Raw genomic sequence first — 17,613 nt, forward strand, 5'->3', positions numbered from 1 at the left:
ATACAGACGGCCAACAGACGCGTGAAAATCTGCTCAACATCACTAATCATCGGGGAAATGCAAATCAAAACCACCATGAGATATCACCTCACACCTGTGGAAGAGCCATCATCAAAAAGACAACAAATAACAAGGGTTGGTGAGGATACGGAGAACAGGGAACCCTTGTGCACTGTTGGTAGAATTTATATTGGTACAGCCGCTATGGAAAACAATGTGGAGTTTCCTCAAAAAATTAAAAATAGAACTGCCATGTAACCCAGCAATTTCACTTCTGTGTATTTACCCAAAGAAAACAAAAAGACTAATTTGAAAAGATATATGTATTCCAGTATTCATTGCAGCACTGTTTATAATAGCCAAGATATGGAAGCAAGCTAATTATCTATTGATAGACAAATGGATAAAGAAGATGTGGTATGTGTGTATATATATATATATATATACACACACCAACACACACACAATGGAGTATTAGCCATAAAGATGAGATCTTACCATTGGCTACAACATGGATGGATCTAGAGGGTATTATGTTAGGTGAAATAAGTCAGACAGAGAAAGAAAAATACTGCACAACCTCACTTATAAGTAGAATCTAAAAAGTAAAAAAAACAAAGCAAAACGAAAAGAGACTTGTAGATACAGAGAACAAACAGGTGATTGCCAGAAGTAAGAGCGTCGGGGCGGGGTGGGGGCAAAATAGTTGAAGGGGATTAGGAGGTACAAACCTCTAGTTATGTAGTAAATAAGTCACAGGGAGGTAATATACAGCATAAGGAATATGGTCAATAATATTGTAATAACTTTGTACTGGGACAGGTGGTTACTAGACTTATCCAGATGATCATTTCATATTGTATGCAAATGTTAAATCATTATGTAGAACATCTGAAACTAACATAATATTGTACATCAACTATATTTCAATAATTTTTTAAAATAAATAAATACATTTCATAAGGCTATAGCTGCCATAGATAATGACTCCTCTGATGGATGTGGGCAAAGTAAATTGAAAACCTTCTGGAAAGGATTCATCATTCTAGATGCCATTAAGAGCATTTGTGACCCATGGGAAGAGGTCAAAATATCAACATTAACAGGAGTTTGGAAGAAGTTTATTCCATCCCTCATGGATGACTTTGATGGATTCAAGACTTTAGTGGAGGAAGTAACTGCAGATGTGGTGAGAATAGCAAGAGAACTAGAATTAGAAGTGGAGCCTGAAGATGTAATTGAATTGCTCCAAATCATGATAAAACTTTAATAAATGAGGAGTTGCTTCTTATGGCTGAGCAGAGAAAGTGGTTTATTGGAATGGAATCTACTTTTGGTGAAGATGCCGTGAAGATTGTTGGAATCACAACAAATGATTTAGAATATTACATAAACTTAGTTGATGAAGCAGTGGCAAGGTTTGAGAGGAGTCATCCAATTTTGAAAGAAGTTCTACTGTGGGTAAAATGCTGTCAAACAGTATTGCATGCTACTGAGAAACCATTAGCATAATGAAAGGAAGAGTCAATCAGTGCAGCAAACTTGATTGTTGTCTTATTTTAAGAAGCTGCCACAGCTACCCCAAACTTCAGCAATCATCACCCTGACCGATCAGTAGCCCTTAAGGAGGGCAAGACCCTTCACCAGAAAAAAGAAGACTCAGATGATAGCATCTTTAAGTAATAAAGTATTTTTAATTATGTACATTGTTTTTTTAGACTTAATGCTATTGCACATTTAACAGACTACAGTATAGTGTAAACATAGCTTTATATGCACTGGGAAACAAAAAAATTCGTGTGACTTGCTTTATTGCTATTATCCGTTTTATTTCAGTGGTCTGAAACTGAACCTGCAATATCTCCAAGGTATGCCTGTAGTCTTTCAAGACTGGCTTCCTTCATTTAGCATATTGTATTTGATATTCACCCATATTTTTTTTAGTGTATCATTAGTTTTTTGTTGTAACCGAATAATATTTTTATGGTCTGGGTGTGCCAGAGTTTATCTGTTTACAATTGCAGGACATTAAATTGTTTAGAGTTTTGGGCTTTTGTGAATAAAGTCACTACGAACACTCAATTGTGAGTTTTTGTGTAAGTTGGTTGTTTGGGGTTAAATACCTAGGAAGTGGGATTGTTGAGTCATATGGTAAATGCATATTTACCTTTATAAAGACTGCCAAACATTTTTCCAAACTGATTATACCATGTTGCACTCCATCTGCAATGTATGAGAGTTCCAGTTGCTTTGCATCCGTGTCAGCACTTGGTATTGTCAGTTTTTATTTCATTTTTGGAATTCTAATAGGTGTGTAGTGTTTTAATCTGCATTTTCCCAATAAGTAATAATATTAAGCATCGTTTCATGCATGTTTTTGACATCCATATATCTTTTTGGTGAAGTGTCTCAACATCTTTTGTCACTGCCATTTTTTCAGTTGAGTTGCTTATTTTCTCGTTATTGAAATTTTTAATATATTTTGCATATAAGTCCTTTGTAAGACACATGATTTGCAAATATTTTCTCAGTCTGTGGCTTGTCTTTTTATTCTCTTAACCGTATCTCTAACAGAGCAGAAGTTTTTGTTTTGATGACGTTCAATTTGTTCAGTTTTAAAATGGATCATGCTTTTATTGTTTGTTTTGTATTTAAGAAATTTTTGGAAGAATTAATATTGTTAAAATGTTCTTACTACCCAAAGTGATCTACAGCTTCAGTGCAATCAATCCCTTTCAAAATTCCAATGGCATTTTTCACGGAGATAGGAAAAAAAAATCCTAAAATTTGTATGGAAACACAAAAGACCCAGAGTAACCAAAGCAATCTTGAGAAAGAAGAGCAAAGCTGGAGGCATCACGCTTCCTGATTTCAAACTATATTACAATGCTATAGTAATCAAAACAGTATATTATTGGCATAAAAACAGACACATAGGTCAATGAAACAGAATCGAGAGCCCAGAAATTAACCCATACTTATATGGTCAATTAATTTACAACAAAGGAGCCAAGAATACACAACGGGGAAAGGACAGTCTCTTCAATAAATGGTGTTGGGAAAACTAGACAGCCACATGCAAAAAAAAATGAAATTGGGCCCTTATCTCACACCACATACAAAAATCGACTCAAAATGGATTAATTATTTAAATGTAAAACCTGAAACTGTAAATCTACTAGAAGAAAACATAGGGGAAATGTTTCTTGACATTGGCTTTGGCAACAATTTTTTGCTCGTGACACCAAAGGCAAAGGCAACAACAGCAAAAATAGACAAATGGGATTTTATCAACCTAAGAAGTTTTTGCACAACAAAGGAAAGAATTCAACAAAATGAAAGCAACCTATTGAATGGGAGAAAATATTTGCAAACCATTTATCCGATGAGTTAGTATCAAAAACAACGTGTACGACTCAATAACAAAATAATTTTAATCCAATTTAAAAATGGACAAAGGACCTGAATAAACATTTTCCCAAAGAAGACATACAAATGGCCAACATGTACATGAAAAAGTGCTCATTATCACTAATCAAAGAAATGCAAATCAAAAGCTCAGTGAAATATCATCTCACCAAAGTTAAAATGTCTACTCAAAAAGACAGAGGGTAACAAGTGTTGGCAAGGATGTGGAAGAAAGGGAATCCTTGTGCACTGTTAGTGGAAATGTAGCATTATGGAGGGTCCTCAAAAAATTAAAAATAGAACTACCATATAATGCAGAATTTCAAATTTTGAATATTGATAATTGAGCCAATCTAAATTTAGTGTTAAGATAAATGAAATGAGAACACTTGGTTTAGTGGGCTTTAATTTCTGTGTGAATCTAGCTATTGCCTGTAAAAATAATTAACACAGCATAGCACCAAAAATCTAAATTCTTAAAAATAAGTGCCAAAGCACTTTCTTTTCTTTTCTTCTTGGGAAGTTTTCTTACTATTGCAACTCAAAGCCTCTACTGACTCATTTTTTTCAGTCAGTTAATTTTCTAGGTGATTTTACCATGTATATCTAAAAGTTTATGAATAATAGAGATTTTTAATATTTTGGTAGGGTAAATGAATACTACTTGAAATTTAAATTTTGTATAGAGTAGGAAGTTAAGGAAAAAATATGACTTTAAAATTAACCAACTTGTTATCTCATTCTAAGATAAATTAGCCCTTAGCATTTGGCCTGGCTGTTATAGTTTGTCTTTCTTCCTTTCTTTCTTTCTTTCTTTCTTTCTTTTTTTTTTCTTTCTTTCTTTCTTTCTTTTCTTTCTTTCGTTTCTTTTCTTTTTTCTTTCTTTCCTTTTCTTCTTTCTTTCTTTCTTTTCTTCTTTCTTTCATTTCCTTTTTTTCTTTCCTTTTCTTCTTTCTTTCTTTCTTTCTCTTTCTTTCTTTCTTTTCTTCTTTCTTTCGTTTCTTTTTTCTTTCTTTCCTTTTCTTCTTTCCTTCTTTCTTTCCTTTCTTTCTTTCTTTCTTTCTTTCCTCCTTTCTTTCTTTCCTTTTTTCTCATTCTTTCTTTCCTTCTTTCTTTCTTTCTTTCCTTCTCTTTCTTTTCTTTCCCGTTCTTTCTTTCCTTCTTTCTTTCTTTCTTTCTTCCTTCCTTTCTTCCTTCCTTCCTTCCTTCCTTCCTTCCTTCCTTCCTTCCTTTCCTTTCCTTCTTCTCTCCCTCCCTTTCCTTCCTCCCTCCCTCCTTTCTTTCTTTCTTTCTTTCTTTCTTTCTTTCTTTCTTTCAGGTCCCTCAAGATCCACTGAAGTTTTATAAGAAGATTTACTTTTGCCTCAGTTGCCAGCTCTATTTGCCTTCTACAGAGTTTGCTGTATCATCCACCTCACACCACATTTACCGCTGTCGCCACTGCATTAACCTTGACAATGAGACTCAAAAACGAGAATCATGTTTGAAGTACAAATGTTTACTTCAACGACTTTACTATTCAGAAGCTGATTATGAAGATGATTCTAAAATTGCTTTCCTGATGCAGGTATGATCAGTAAATGTTGCCAATCATGGATGAAATTTGTCCATTGATTTTACAGAAAAGATTTCTGCTTTCCCATCCAAACCTATTAAAATAATGTTTCTCTTTCCCATGTTTATTCTTTGTGAAGCTTGCCTCTCTGGCAATTCTGAGTTTATATATGCAGACCTTGTGACAGAAAGTCATTTCAAGAGCTTTAGCTAATATGGTTTAAAATTTTTTAAAAAAGTTTTAAAACAGTTATTTCATTTCTTCCCTTTTCCCTCTTTTTTCATTAAAACAATAAAGTTTTTAATAACGCTAAGCGAATTGCTTATTCTTTATTAAATCTTAATTTCCTCATTTGTAAAATGGGAATAAAATGATCTGCAGTAACCGTGAGGATAAGATGATAGTTACTAATGAATTTTGAAAAGTACTTAATACCATATAAATGTAAGGTAAAATTAGCATATTGGAAGAAATATACACAGCTTACTCTGGGTTAAAGATGCAGTCATGACTGTGAGATTGGTAATATATTATGGTTTGGGCAGAATGAGCAGAGATTTGATGAGAAATAAGCCATGTGCGCAGAAAACCTCATGAATAATGTTTTCCTTTAAAAAATATACTCAGTATAATTTGTTTTCTCAAGTAATAGAATAATTTAAAATTTTATGTTTAGAAGAAAACATTGTTTTTCACAAATGTTTTGACATGCAGCTACAAGATATTCAGTACCTGACTGAGAACATCTGGGCATCCCAGTCAGTGCTCAGTACCTGGAACGATCTCAATGATCTGGTCATGGTCAGGTGGGATAAGTCCTTGGAGTGGTCGCCCTGGAACTGCATTCTTCTTACCAAAGATGAAGGCACTGCTCATCTCAAGCTAAAGAGTGTTGAAGAGGTAAGGAGGTCAAACTTTATTTGGGACCTTAATTTGGTCATTGGAATTATTAGAGGTAACTTGACTGCCTTTTACTACATTCCATGCATAAGTTAAATACTTCCATTGGATTAAGAAACAGAGAACCCATGGATAACAGTAACAAAATACATGGATGGTATGTATGGCAGAGATTAAAATTGAAAGGAAGCTAAGACACTTAAAAGGTAAAGATAAGACATCTGAAAGTCTTCCAAGTACCTAACATGAAACCAGACCCTCCTAATAATAGCAAGTTCAAGCACATTAGTTCCACAGTAAATTCCATAAGAACAGGGATATTGTTTAGTTTATTTGTGTCTATATCTCTAATACCTACAACAGTGTCACAGACTAGGGAATTAATAAGTATTTGTTGAATGAATAAATGAATATTATCACCAGATAGGTATTTTGAAACCTAAAGTCTGTCCTTTGATTAATCATCACAAGTCTGCCTAAAAGCACGGTAGATTCTCAAATAAATTCTGTTCATAATTTTGTGCCCTAAATGACAATCATACTGATGGGGTATAGTTCTGAGGCTTCATTTTTCATTTGCTTCCAGTTAACTAGGAGTGGGGAAAGCACTGTAAAAATTAAATACCATTTAATTCCAGTAATTTATAAGATGCAATCTGTAAAACATTTTGATGAACAGAATTGAGGGGTCCCTGATGAGTTCCCCGAAAGCTCCGTTTATACTAAGCAAGCCTATGATCCCAACATCTGATATTGATTCTCTGCCTTCTGCTAATTAAATTGCTGTACTTTAATTCCATGCAAGATGTCAGCTAAGGGAAAATACAGAAATGACTTCAAATATAATAGTCGTTTTGAATCGTGCTATTTCCTGCCTGTGTTTTTATTAGGGAGGGGGAAGGAGTAAAGAGGAGAAACTAGTTAAAGTTTTAACTTTTTTGAATAATTTTCCATTAGGAGTCAGGCTAAGAAAAATTTTACTCTAGGGACTGAAGGAAAGGGTAACAAGAAACTGAAGCTATGTTAAATATTATATTTAGTAAACTAAGCTGCCTCATAAATATTTAATCACTGAAAGCCTAGCCAATACTAGCAATAGTGTTTCATATAGGACCCATAGTGGGATTGAAGTTCACTCCCAAAGCTGATATTCCACTGCTTCTTCAATTCATACACACAACTCCCTTTGTGTATTTAATCAAATTACTGCAGTATCAAATTAAATGTTCTATTCACATGCATTTCTAATTTCAGGATCTTACTGAATTTCTATAAATAGAGCTCCGTTTACGCCAAGCAACCCTAGTGTAAATAAAGAAATGACTTCAAATATAATTGTCATTTCAGACAAACTAAAAAATTTGCCTTTTTATGGTTTTGGGCTAGTGTAATCGTTTAAGTATTAATATTCAGCCTACTTAAAGAATAGTTTATGTCCTGTTGTAATTTCCAGAATTTCCTAAATGCACAGAGGTATTTGCTATCTCATTGAGTAAAAAACTACTCGAAACTTAAAATAATCTTGACTCCTGCAATCATGATACAAATTGTAGGAAAAGCATGGAAAAAGACTTCTGTTCTTTGAACTGTATATGAGGCAGATCAGTTTCTCCTGGTGTGTGCAATGGCCAGAGTAGGACAATAGTGGATTTAAAGTCAAGACACCTGACCCAGTATTTCCCCATTTCTGTCATTAACGATCTGCAGGACATTAAGACCTTCCTTCTTTGCTTTGCAAAATTTTATAAAGGTTAGCGAAAAACATGAAATTGGTATAAAGGATTAGAGTAGATTAGAGCTTTGAATTCTGGCTCTATCACTTATGGGAGAAGTTGGGCAAGTTTGTTAATGTCTCAATGCCCCGGTTTTCTCATCTATAAAATGGGAATAATGGATATTTTTCCATATTATATTACTCTTTAAGAGTTACTTATTGTTCCTTTTATTGTATGTACCATAATGTGCTATTCTCATCTTTGATGATTACTTTTTGCCTTTATGCACTTTGAAAACCTATAAAGTTCTCTACATGTTTTGTTTAATGTTGTATAACAGAAATGTGTTAGTACTTCTTGAATGAAATATGGGCTAAGAAGTGTTGGAATAAGGTTAAATGAGTATTTTGACCTGGTGAATTTGTCTGTAGAGAGGAAACTTTTTTTAAAAAATTGAAGTATAGCTGATTTATAATATTATATTAGTTTCAGGTGTACAGCACAGTGATTCAATATTTGTATAGATTATACTCTAAAGTTATTATAAAACAATGGCCATATTTGCCTGTGCTGTACAATATATTCTTGTTGCTTATTTATTTATGCATAGTAGCTTGTGCCTCTTAATCCATACTCCCATCTTGCCTTCCTTTTCCCCACTGGCAGCCACTAGTTTTTTTCTCTGTATCTGTGACTCTGTTTCTATTTTGGTGTATACATTTGTTTTATTTTTTAGATTGTACATGTAAGTGATAATATAGAGTATTTGTCTTTCTCTCTCTGACTTATTTCCCTAAGTATAATGCTCTCTAGGTCATCTGTATTGTTGCTAATGGTGGAATTTCATTCTTTTTTACGGCTAAATAATATTCCATTGTGTATATATACATACCATAGAGAGGAAACTTTAAAATAAGCCCAGGATATTTCTACATAATGCTTTCTTTAAGAATGCCACATCCTTTGGCTCCTTTTCTCCAGGGCTTTCTTTATCTTGACTTGACACTATGGAAGGATCTTTAGTAAGGAGATATCTTAGTAAAGAGATACCTAACCTTTCAGAAAACAAATTTTAGGAGGAGGTACAGGTAGTATTTGTGATTTGGTTGAAAAGAAGAGTCAATTAAGATTAATGAAGAGGGGCTTCCCTGGTGGCTCAGTGGTTAAGAATCCGCCTGCCAATGCAGGGGACACAGGTTCGAGCCCTGGTCTGGGAAGATCCCACATGCCGCAGAGCAACTAAGCCTGTGTGCCACAACTACTGAGCCTGCGCTCTAGAGCCCGCGAGCCACAACTACTGAGCCTACATGCCACAACTACTGAAGCCTGTGCCCCTAGCACTCATGCTCCACAACAAGAGAAGCCACCGCAGTGAGAAGCCCACTCACCGCAACGAAGAGCAGCTCCCGCTTGCCACAACTAGAGAAAACCCGCACACAGCAACAAAGACCCAATGCAGCCCAAAAAAAAACAGAAAGCAAAAAAGATTAATAAAGAGAATAGACAGTATTTATTAATTCAACCAGAATTTGCTTTTCAATCTGCCGGATATTGTGATAAGTGCTTGGGGAAAAGCAAGGAAATGTAATGGATACAATACTTCATTGTTTCAGTTGCATTTGAGTTTAGCTGCAAATAACGGACTAAGCAGTATAATGACTTAATCAAATATGGGGTCAGTTGTCTTATATAATAGGGATCCAGAGTTTGGCATCTGGAGACTTGTATGGTAGCTCCACAATGCTCTCAGAAACCCAGGCCTTCTAACTTCTTCCTCAGCTATATTTAACCTTTGGCTTTAACCCTAATGATTGTGTACTCTTAGAGACAGATAGCTACTTCATCTTCTGCATTATATCCCCCTCCTAGATATGGCAAAAGCCTAAAGGTACTTCCCACTCCTAAAAAGCTTCCCTGTAAGCTTTATCCAATGACTTCTTTTTTAAAAATGTACATATATACATGTGTGTATATATAAATATATATATATTTCTGCCATATATATGTGTGTATATATATATACACATACACACACATATATATGTCAGAAACTTGTCATATGGCCACCCCTAGCTATAATAAAGCCTAAGAAAGCTGAGCACATCACAAAATACAAAATAAGGCCCCTATATAGAGTTGGGCCTCTAAATATGAATGCAAGAGAGAATGAATATTGGGTTGGCAACTAGCATTGTGCCCCCTCATTAGAAAACAGATTGTCTTATAATGTGGCAAAGCTACATAACAGAGAAAGTTCAAAGTGCTGCTATAGCTGTGGAGAGACAAGAAGCCTAAAAATTAATTATGAACAAATAAAAATGGAAAGGCACAAAGATTTGATAAAGGCAGGAAAGTTATTTTCTATTTAGAAGACAGAAGAGAAACACAAGAGAAACAGTGCAGGGACTCATATCTAAGGTAGTAAAAAGGGTGACTAAAGAGAAGCTTACATTGTCACAGCACCATTGTGATCTTTATTTTGAACTCTGGAGATATAGAGGGAAGGACTAATTTTAGAAAAAAAAATTCAAGTGGGTAATTGTATCAGTATTGAAATAGATTTAAAGAGAACTAAGGTGACAAGAGCATTCACACAAAAATATTGATTGACTCTTTACCTTATGGTGCCAAGACACACATGTATGAAAAAGACCCAGTGTGAGGGACTTCCCTAGTGGTCCAGTGGGTCAGACTCCACACTCCCAATGGAGGGGACCCGGGTTCAATCCCTGGTCGGGGAACTAGTGCTGCAACTAAGAAGCCCACATGCCACAACTAAAAAAAGATCCCTCGTGCTGCAACTAAGACCCAGCGCAGCCAAAATAAATAAATAAATATTAAAAAAAAAAAAAGACTCAGTTTGAATCTTTAAGGAGCCTTTCTTATCATCATGGAAGAGACTTGCAAGTAAATAGTGAAATTCAAGGCAGAATGAACTAAATATTACAATTAAAATACATGAAAGTGCTTGCAAGTATATAAGAAGGAGGGGTTAGTTTAGACTTAGAGAGGTCAGAGGGAGAATCAAGAAAGGCTTCCAGGTTAAAGCGTCATAAAAGCTGAGCCCCGAAAGATGATGGACAAAGTGAGAATAAATGTTTTCTGGGCTGAAAGAACTGAGAAGTAAAGGCACTGAGGCATAAAAGTGTTTTTACTTGGCAAAATATATTTGTGACATTTAATAGAATTTGATTTTCTTTTCTTTTCAGGGATATGAACCCTTGTTTATTCACAAGATCAAACACAAACATTTCCTGGCTAAGAACTATTTTTCACAAATTCCAGTGCTGGCTTCATTTTTACTTGGTGATGGTGAAGTAGATGAGATCAGAAAGAAACATCAATCAGAACCAACATCTAAGATTATAGATATCCACAGGCCTAGTCCTTAAAAGATCCAGGACTATTTGTTTGATGATCAGCATTTTTGTCCACTGCTAATAGAGTAATACAGAGGTCACACAGTACGGTAGTAGAATTTTATCTTTTATTGATTTTAATTGTTCTTCATAGTGTCATAAGTTGTATGAAGAGAAAACATCCCTATACAAATGCTTTATCGTTAGTGTTAAATTTAAATATAATTGTGTTACTGAAATTAATATTTTAAAGAGAACATTTTATTTTTAGATTAAAATTTTTAAAAATTTCAACTACATTATATTATACTTAAAATCAACAGACAAACAAAAGCTAGGCTTAATTTTCAACTCAAAAAATTTATTTTAGAAAAAATTGTAGTTACAGGAGAATAGTCAGTATACGGATGAGAGGAAACATTATAGAATACTCTTTCATGAAAATCTTTACATATAGGATAAAAGATGCTATGTTTTAATATAGGGATTTGAATCTTCACATTTTATCTTCTACTTTCATCTTCCATTCTTCTCAAAATTTCAATGAAAAAACAAACTATAAACAAACAAAAAAGTTCATTCCATACTGGAAAACAGGGTGAACAGTGGAACTATATTTTATTCTATGGTAGAAAAACTCCCTGTGGGGCAATGATGAAACTCTGTAAGAACAATAAAAATGGTCAAGTAAACTATAACAATTCCTTTCCCTAATAAACCAAAGGAATAACCTTGACCACATGCATGTCAGGGACGTACAATGATGAACAACGGTATATGAGTCAATCTTAACAGGAAATACGTTCAAAATAGGATAATTCAAGGAGAGTTTATTTACAAAGGGACTTCTTATAAAGCGTGAGCAGTGTGTAGGGAAACTAAGGGAATAGTGTAGGAATGTAGGGTCACTATCAGATAAGCTGTGTCTACCCTAATCTCAAATGGATCTGGGGAGGGAACGGTCTGGGAACCCAGAAAGAGAGTGTAAAGGAGATAACTGAGATCAGTGAGCAACTCTCAGGGCCCTAGGTGATCTCATGAGCTAGAGAAATAAATATCAGACCTCATACTTCTCTCTTCCTCCAGTCTCTTGCTTGGGTTTCCCATTGGAAGAACCCGAAAGGAAAGCAGAAAAAATAGAAGTCTGTGGACATAATTCGTATAGCTTCAGGGCAAAGATCAGAGGAGACAAGTGGGAGAGTGCATTTGGCTGGCTAAAGAGAAGACATCCAGCTAGAGAGAAGAATTAAAAGTGAAAGTGAAGAGCTATAATTCAAGTAGCAATATTTCATACACACACAACATATATATTTGTATATATTATACTTATATGTAAGTATATATGTGCGTATGTGTATATTATATATATATAGAGAGAGAGAATTCTCTTAATTTCAATCAGTAATTAATGAGGCTGTTCTCTCAAGTTTAGTGATCAAGGAGTCAAGGAATTCAATCTAAATATTAATATTTATTCTACATAAATATTTACCAACATTTTAGCAACATATTTTCTAGGATATCCACAGTTTTTTTCCTTAGCAAAAGCATGGCACATGATTATTGTCTTTAAGGAACTAAACATTGAAAAGGGAAGCACTATAAAGCTGTTGTTATTTTCAAGTTTTCATAGACAATTCAGATGTTCTGGGAACTTTCTAAACAATAAATTGCAGATAGGATTAGATTGGGGACCATTCTGATCACTAATAAACAGGTAAAAATTTAACACAGACAAAAGTGGGTTTACACTGGAATGGAAATAACCAGGTTTTCACAAGACAGTTCAGGAGAAACCCCCAGGTCAGAGTAGGAAGAGCAGAGGAGGCAGCAGGAAGGGCTGGGGCAGCAGGCAGCGAGGGGGCAATAGATAGGGGCAAGTAGAGGACTTTGAGAGTTCCTCTATTGCCCTAGGAGTAAAGCACTTGCTTATAGTAATGGAAGACTTGTGGAGTACAACTGGTGGGGGGCAGAGCGAGGGCAGGCAACCAGAGCTATTGAATCATACATGAAAAGGGGCAGCACCTTAATTTAAGGCTGGGAAAATAACCACAAAGAGCAAAAAAAAAAAAAAAAAAAAAAGGCTCAACAACAGAGAGACTTTGCTTAATAAGGTCAACTCTTCTGGGAAACTCTTTTCCATCCCATTGGAACTACAGCTCTCATTTTACACAGGTCTCCAAAAATCCACAGCAGAAGGGGCTAGAGATGGTGTCAGGCTAGAGAGCAGCCAGCAGGGAAAAAGTCCAGTTGCTGCCTACTAGAATCCTGGCACTAGGGTACTGGACAGCAACCAGTTAAGAAGTTAAACTCCCCTGCCGTAGAAGGACCTGCTTTTCTCTAGTTTATGACCTGATGAGCACACCTCCCCTGGCCCACTAACAAATGAAACTGTAGAAGGTGTTTCCTTCTTTCTCCTTTAGGACTATATTATATGGATAGAGGCCTAAACAGTAGAACAGAACAAAGTTTTATATCCCAATATTGCAAAAACAAGCTGAAAAAAGATGGTCACTGTATACGTAAAGATTCAAAAATCAAAAAAGGGATCCTTTTGAAGAATGAGAACAAATATTCATTTAACAGATCTCAACTATATTAAGGACATTTGATAGCATTTTTCATCTTTTGGAAAAAAAATACTGGGAAAAATTGCTATTACATAAATCATTACAATAAATAAATAAATACAACAAAATAAACAATTGCTGAATTAGAATAAACAACACACTAATGGCAATGAAGAGCAGATTTGGTACTTGAAAGCTAAAGCTAATACAGGGATTGGGTGGATTAGCTCAAGATAGTCCCCTAGAGATTTCCCTGGCAGTCCAGTCAGTGGTTAAGACTCTGCATTCCCAATGCAGGGGGCATGAGTTTGATCCCTGGTCGAGGAACTAAGATCCTGCATGCCACACGGTGCGGTCAAAAAAAAAAGATAGTCCCCTTGAATTCAGAGGAAAAGTCAAAGAAATGAGGAAGATGAGCAAAAATGATAAGTCTAACAGCTTTGCTTTGTCTACACTAGAAATAACATAAGCCTAAAATGGAGTAGAGAAGGAGAAACAATTAGCAAAGGGAGATTTAAAGCTAATTTCCCTAAGCTAAAAAGGCATATATCCATAGCTGTATAAAGGATCTACCAAGTACTGGGAAAATTAATATAGAGATACACATAGACACAACCTCATGACATTTCTGGATTTCAGAAATATTGGACAAATTCTATAAGCATTCAAGTTGAAGAGGAAAAGCCACAAGGAAAAAAGTCAATAACAACAGCATAGATTTCTCTTCTGCAACACTAAGTGCCAGAAGGTGAAGGAGGAACACTTCTGTTGAAGACTTTTGAATTCTGAGGGTGAAAAAATGACCTAAGAATTTTACTTTCAGGCAAATTTTTTTTGGTGAAGACAACAGGAAGACATTGTTAGGCAGGAAGCATGTCATCAGTCTATGTGTACTCATTCTGTCCTCCAGCTGACCTCGAAACTATGGCGGTAGGGTCTGGGCATGATACTGTATATGAGAAATGGCAGTGAGCACTGCAACTTCAATCCTTTCTAAATGATCATCATTTGTATGGTTATGAAACAATGCAATGAACAAAAACAAATTTTCAAATAAAAATCTATACTGCAAAAAACAAAAATATGAATCAACAACAAAAAAATACCCTGAGTATTGTCACTAAATGTCTGCTGTAGGAGGGTTCAGAGGGATAAAAGTGTTCCAAATCTTTTCAAGGGGAGATGAGTAAATGGATATATAGGTAGGAAAGTTGGTATTCAAATATTTAGTTAAAAAATTTAAAGGCAACTGCTAGCAGAATGAAAATGGAATTATAAACTCCACATTTCTAGAGAGAAAAAGGGAACAGCGACAAACTTGAGAACTATTGTGAAATAAAGGGGTTTTGTTTGTTTTTTTAGGTTAATAGGAAGTATATATAAGAGAAAAACAAGATTAAAAATATCACAGTGCATAAATTTGAATGGGTTAAAATTCTAGTAAAGGATAGTTATTCTGTTTTGTTTTTTTTTGCGGTACGCGGGCCTCTTACTGTTGTGGCCTCTCCGTTGCGGAGCACAGGCTCCGGATGCGCAGGCTCAGCGGCCATGGCTCACGGGCCCAGCCGCTCCGCGGAACGTGGGATCCTCCCGGACCGGGACACGAACCCGCGTCCCCTGCATCGGCAGGCGGACTCTCAACCACTGCGCCACCAGGGAAGCCCAAGGATAGTTATTCTTATATGGTATCAAAGGAGTGAACTACAAGCTGTGTACCAGATATGTACCCCCAATAAAATGACATTTAAAGATATATAGTAAAACTATATCAGTCATATACAAATAGACAACAAAATAATTGGTGGCAATATTAATATCGAGGATGAAATCAAGAAGAAAAAGAGCAAAAGAAGTTACTTTATTTTGATAAATTATTATTCACAATATAAATGGAGAATTAATCTCTACATTGGGTATGCAAGTAGGCTTAAAACAAAAAGTCAGTTGGGAAACAATTCTCCATAGGTTTTTAACATTTCTGCACGTCTTTTGAGCAGAGGTACTTAGTTCTCCTTTTTTCAAGGATGTTTGTAAAGCAAGCAGTCTTAGAAGATATAGTGTTCACTGTTCCCTGTAAAAGATTCATAGTCTCTAAGCCCAGCATTCCCAGTCTATGAAGCAGCTCACAGTGTGCATGTGTCATCTGGACTTTGTGTCACCCTGAGGGATTTAGGGCAAAATGCTGATCTTCTGGCTGCTGCTGTTTCTGTGAAAAATAAATTGTGCTTTATCTCTGACCCAGGAGTCTCATGTCTTTTACTATCATTTATGAACTTGTGGCACCAAACTTGTTACCTTGCAATTAGGACAGCATTTCAGATACTTCACAGTTCTTGATACAGATAACCTTAGAAATGGAAAACAAAAAAAAGGGAAATGAGTCAAGAGGTACAAAATGCTGTTTCTCTTCTCTTTCCAGGAACACTGGGTGATTGATTGCAATTCTCCATCCTCTTGAAGTGAGGCAGGATTATGTAGCATGCTTTGTCCAATGTAACGCAATTAAAATGATCTTGTGTCACTTTTGAGCATTAAAGGAATGAAAGATTCTGATTCTACTAACTAGATATTCTTCTTCTAATAAATAGAAAAAGAATGAATGCTCCCCAATTCATGAGGCCAGCATATCCTTGATATCAAAATTTGACAAGGATAGTACAAGAAAGAAAATGATAGGCCAATTTCACTATGAATATAGATGCAAAAATCCTAAACAAAATATTAGCAAATAAGGGGGATAGCTCAGTGGTAGAGCATTTGACTGCAAACCAAATCCAAAAAGTGTAATAAAAGATAAAAGCATATGGTTTTTCCCGGATATTCTTCATGTGCTTCTTCAGTTCTGCCTTCCCCCCTTCTCTTCTCATCTTTGTGCCCTTGGAGGCTGATATTTATGCAGTGCATCAATGAGTGCACAATATTCCTCAGCTGGGTTTGGTCAATAGGAAGCATCAGCAGGAAATTTGAGGTCTGAGAGAAAGAGGTTGAGATATTTATTACCCTGGCTTCTCCCATCTGCCTTTTGGTCTGTTGTTGTCAAGTGACTGCTTTTATCTGCCTAAGACCACAGCTGTGGTTGGACGGTCATCCCTCCTACTCTTCAACCCTCTTTGAGTTCTGAGGCTCATTCCTTCTCTTTACTTCTTCAGCTTATGGGTGATAATGGCTTTCTTTTGTAGCTGGGTTAAGGTGCTTCACTTTTTCTTTTTGATTTCCTTAAACAATGTCATCTCCTTTGTAAACAGTCCTTTTACTAAATACTTCTCAAATTAGCCAGTTTGAATCTGCCAACAGGTTCTGCTGGACCATGAACAAAGCAGCAATTGGTACCAAGAGTGGTCCCAGTAAATGGACTTTAAGATGTAATCCTAGGCTCGGGCTGCTTACATGTTTGAAGAGCATGTGGGTACCCTCCATATAGGAAATGGGACACTGGTAATATGCAGTGTGTGGTAGCATCATGATTACTCAAAACTTCGCCAGTGGAGGCATGGAACGGGGTGCAGGATGGCCGATAAGCTTAGGGAGATGAAATGCAATTAGTCAGTTTGATGACAAAGATTGTGGCATAAGATGGGTATTCTTACACTAGAGGGAGTCCATAAAGAAATGGATATATTGAAAGCCTTAAATGTCCAATACAGACCCAGACAGAAATTCAGAAAGCCCTTAAGACAGCTCTAAAGAAATTATCTCCTGCATATACAGGGAATACGTGGCTAAGGATTAAGTCTGAAGCCTGATTGTAATGTGTGTAGAGTTGTCTTGTCAATTAGATGTGCACCCAGGTTAGATCTCATGCTTAGGTAAGGATACTGGTGAGGAAGAGCAATGTATGGTCTGGTATGAGTTAGCCTATATACTGAAAGAGTTTCAGGAGTGTGTCAATTTTTACTTAGATTCAGGGGAGTATATATAAGAATTTATTGTAAGGATGTTAGACTAAAAAGGGTAAAACAAAAGATTATATCAAGCCAAATTGATGTTCTTGCCTAGAATTCAAGATTTAATGTGTTGGCTTGAGGCCCTGAGAATTGCTATATGTGTTAACTGGAGCCTAAACTCAAAAGTGACCTATATCAGTGAGCTTGAAATGCCAGGACTCC

At 35.8% G+C, this 17,613-nt stretch overlaps 1 protein-coding gene and 1 long non-coding RNA gene across 3 annotated transcripts in view; one reads left to right on the top strand and one right to left on the bottom strand.

Annotated features, from left to right (window-relative positions):
- The window catches only part of IQUB (IQ motif and ubiquitin domain containing), a 125,311-nt gene that overhangs the window by 51,338 nt on the left and 56,360 nt on the right, over window positions 1-17,613 (top strand). The window contains exons 11-13 of one of the 2 annotated variants that reach the window (XM_004265496.4): window positions 4,727-4,975; window positions 5,678-5,863; window positions 10,788-15,817. In XM_004265496.4, coding sequence (XP_004265544.1) covers window positions 4,727-4,975; window positions 5,678-5,863; window positions 10,788-10,970 — 618 coding nt within the window. In that variant the 3' untranslated portion in view covers window positions 10,971-15,817. Of the gene's footprint in view, window positions 1-4,726; window positions 4,976-5,677; window positions 5,864-10,787; window positions 15,818-17,613 lie in introns of those variants that run through there. The other variant, XM_033420375.2, reaches the window with a different exon arrangement.
- LOC125965328 (uncharacterized) overlaps window positions 15,521-17,613 on the bottom strand; it is a 61,083-nt gene continuing 58,990 nt past the window's right edge. The window contains exons 2-3 of the long non-coding RNA XR_007479080.1: window positions 15,803-15,854; window positions 15,521-15,713 (exon numbers count right to left, since the gene is read on the bottom strand). This is a non-coding gene — a long non-coding RNA (uncharacterized LOC125965328). The remainder of the gene's footprint in view (window positions 15,714-15,802; window positions 15,855-17,613) is intronic.

This window comes from Orcinus orca, chromosome 9, assembly GCF_937001465.1.
Source record: "Orcinus orca chromosome 9, mOrcOrc1.1, whole genome shotgun sequence".
NCBI lineage: Eukaryota > Metazoa > Chordata > Mammalia > Artiodactyla > Delphinidae > Orcinus > Orcinus orca.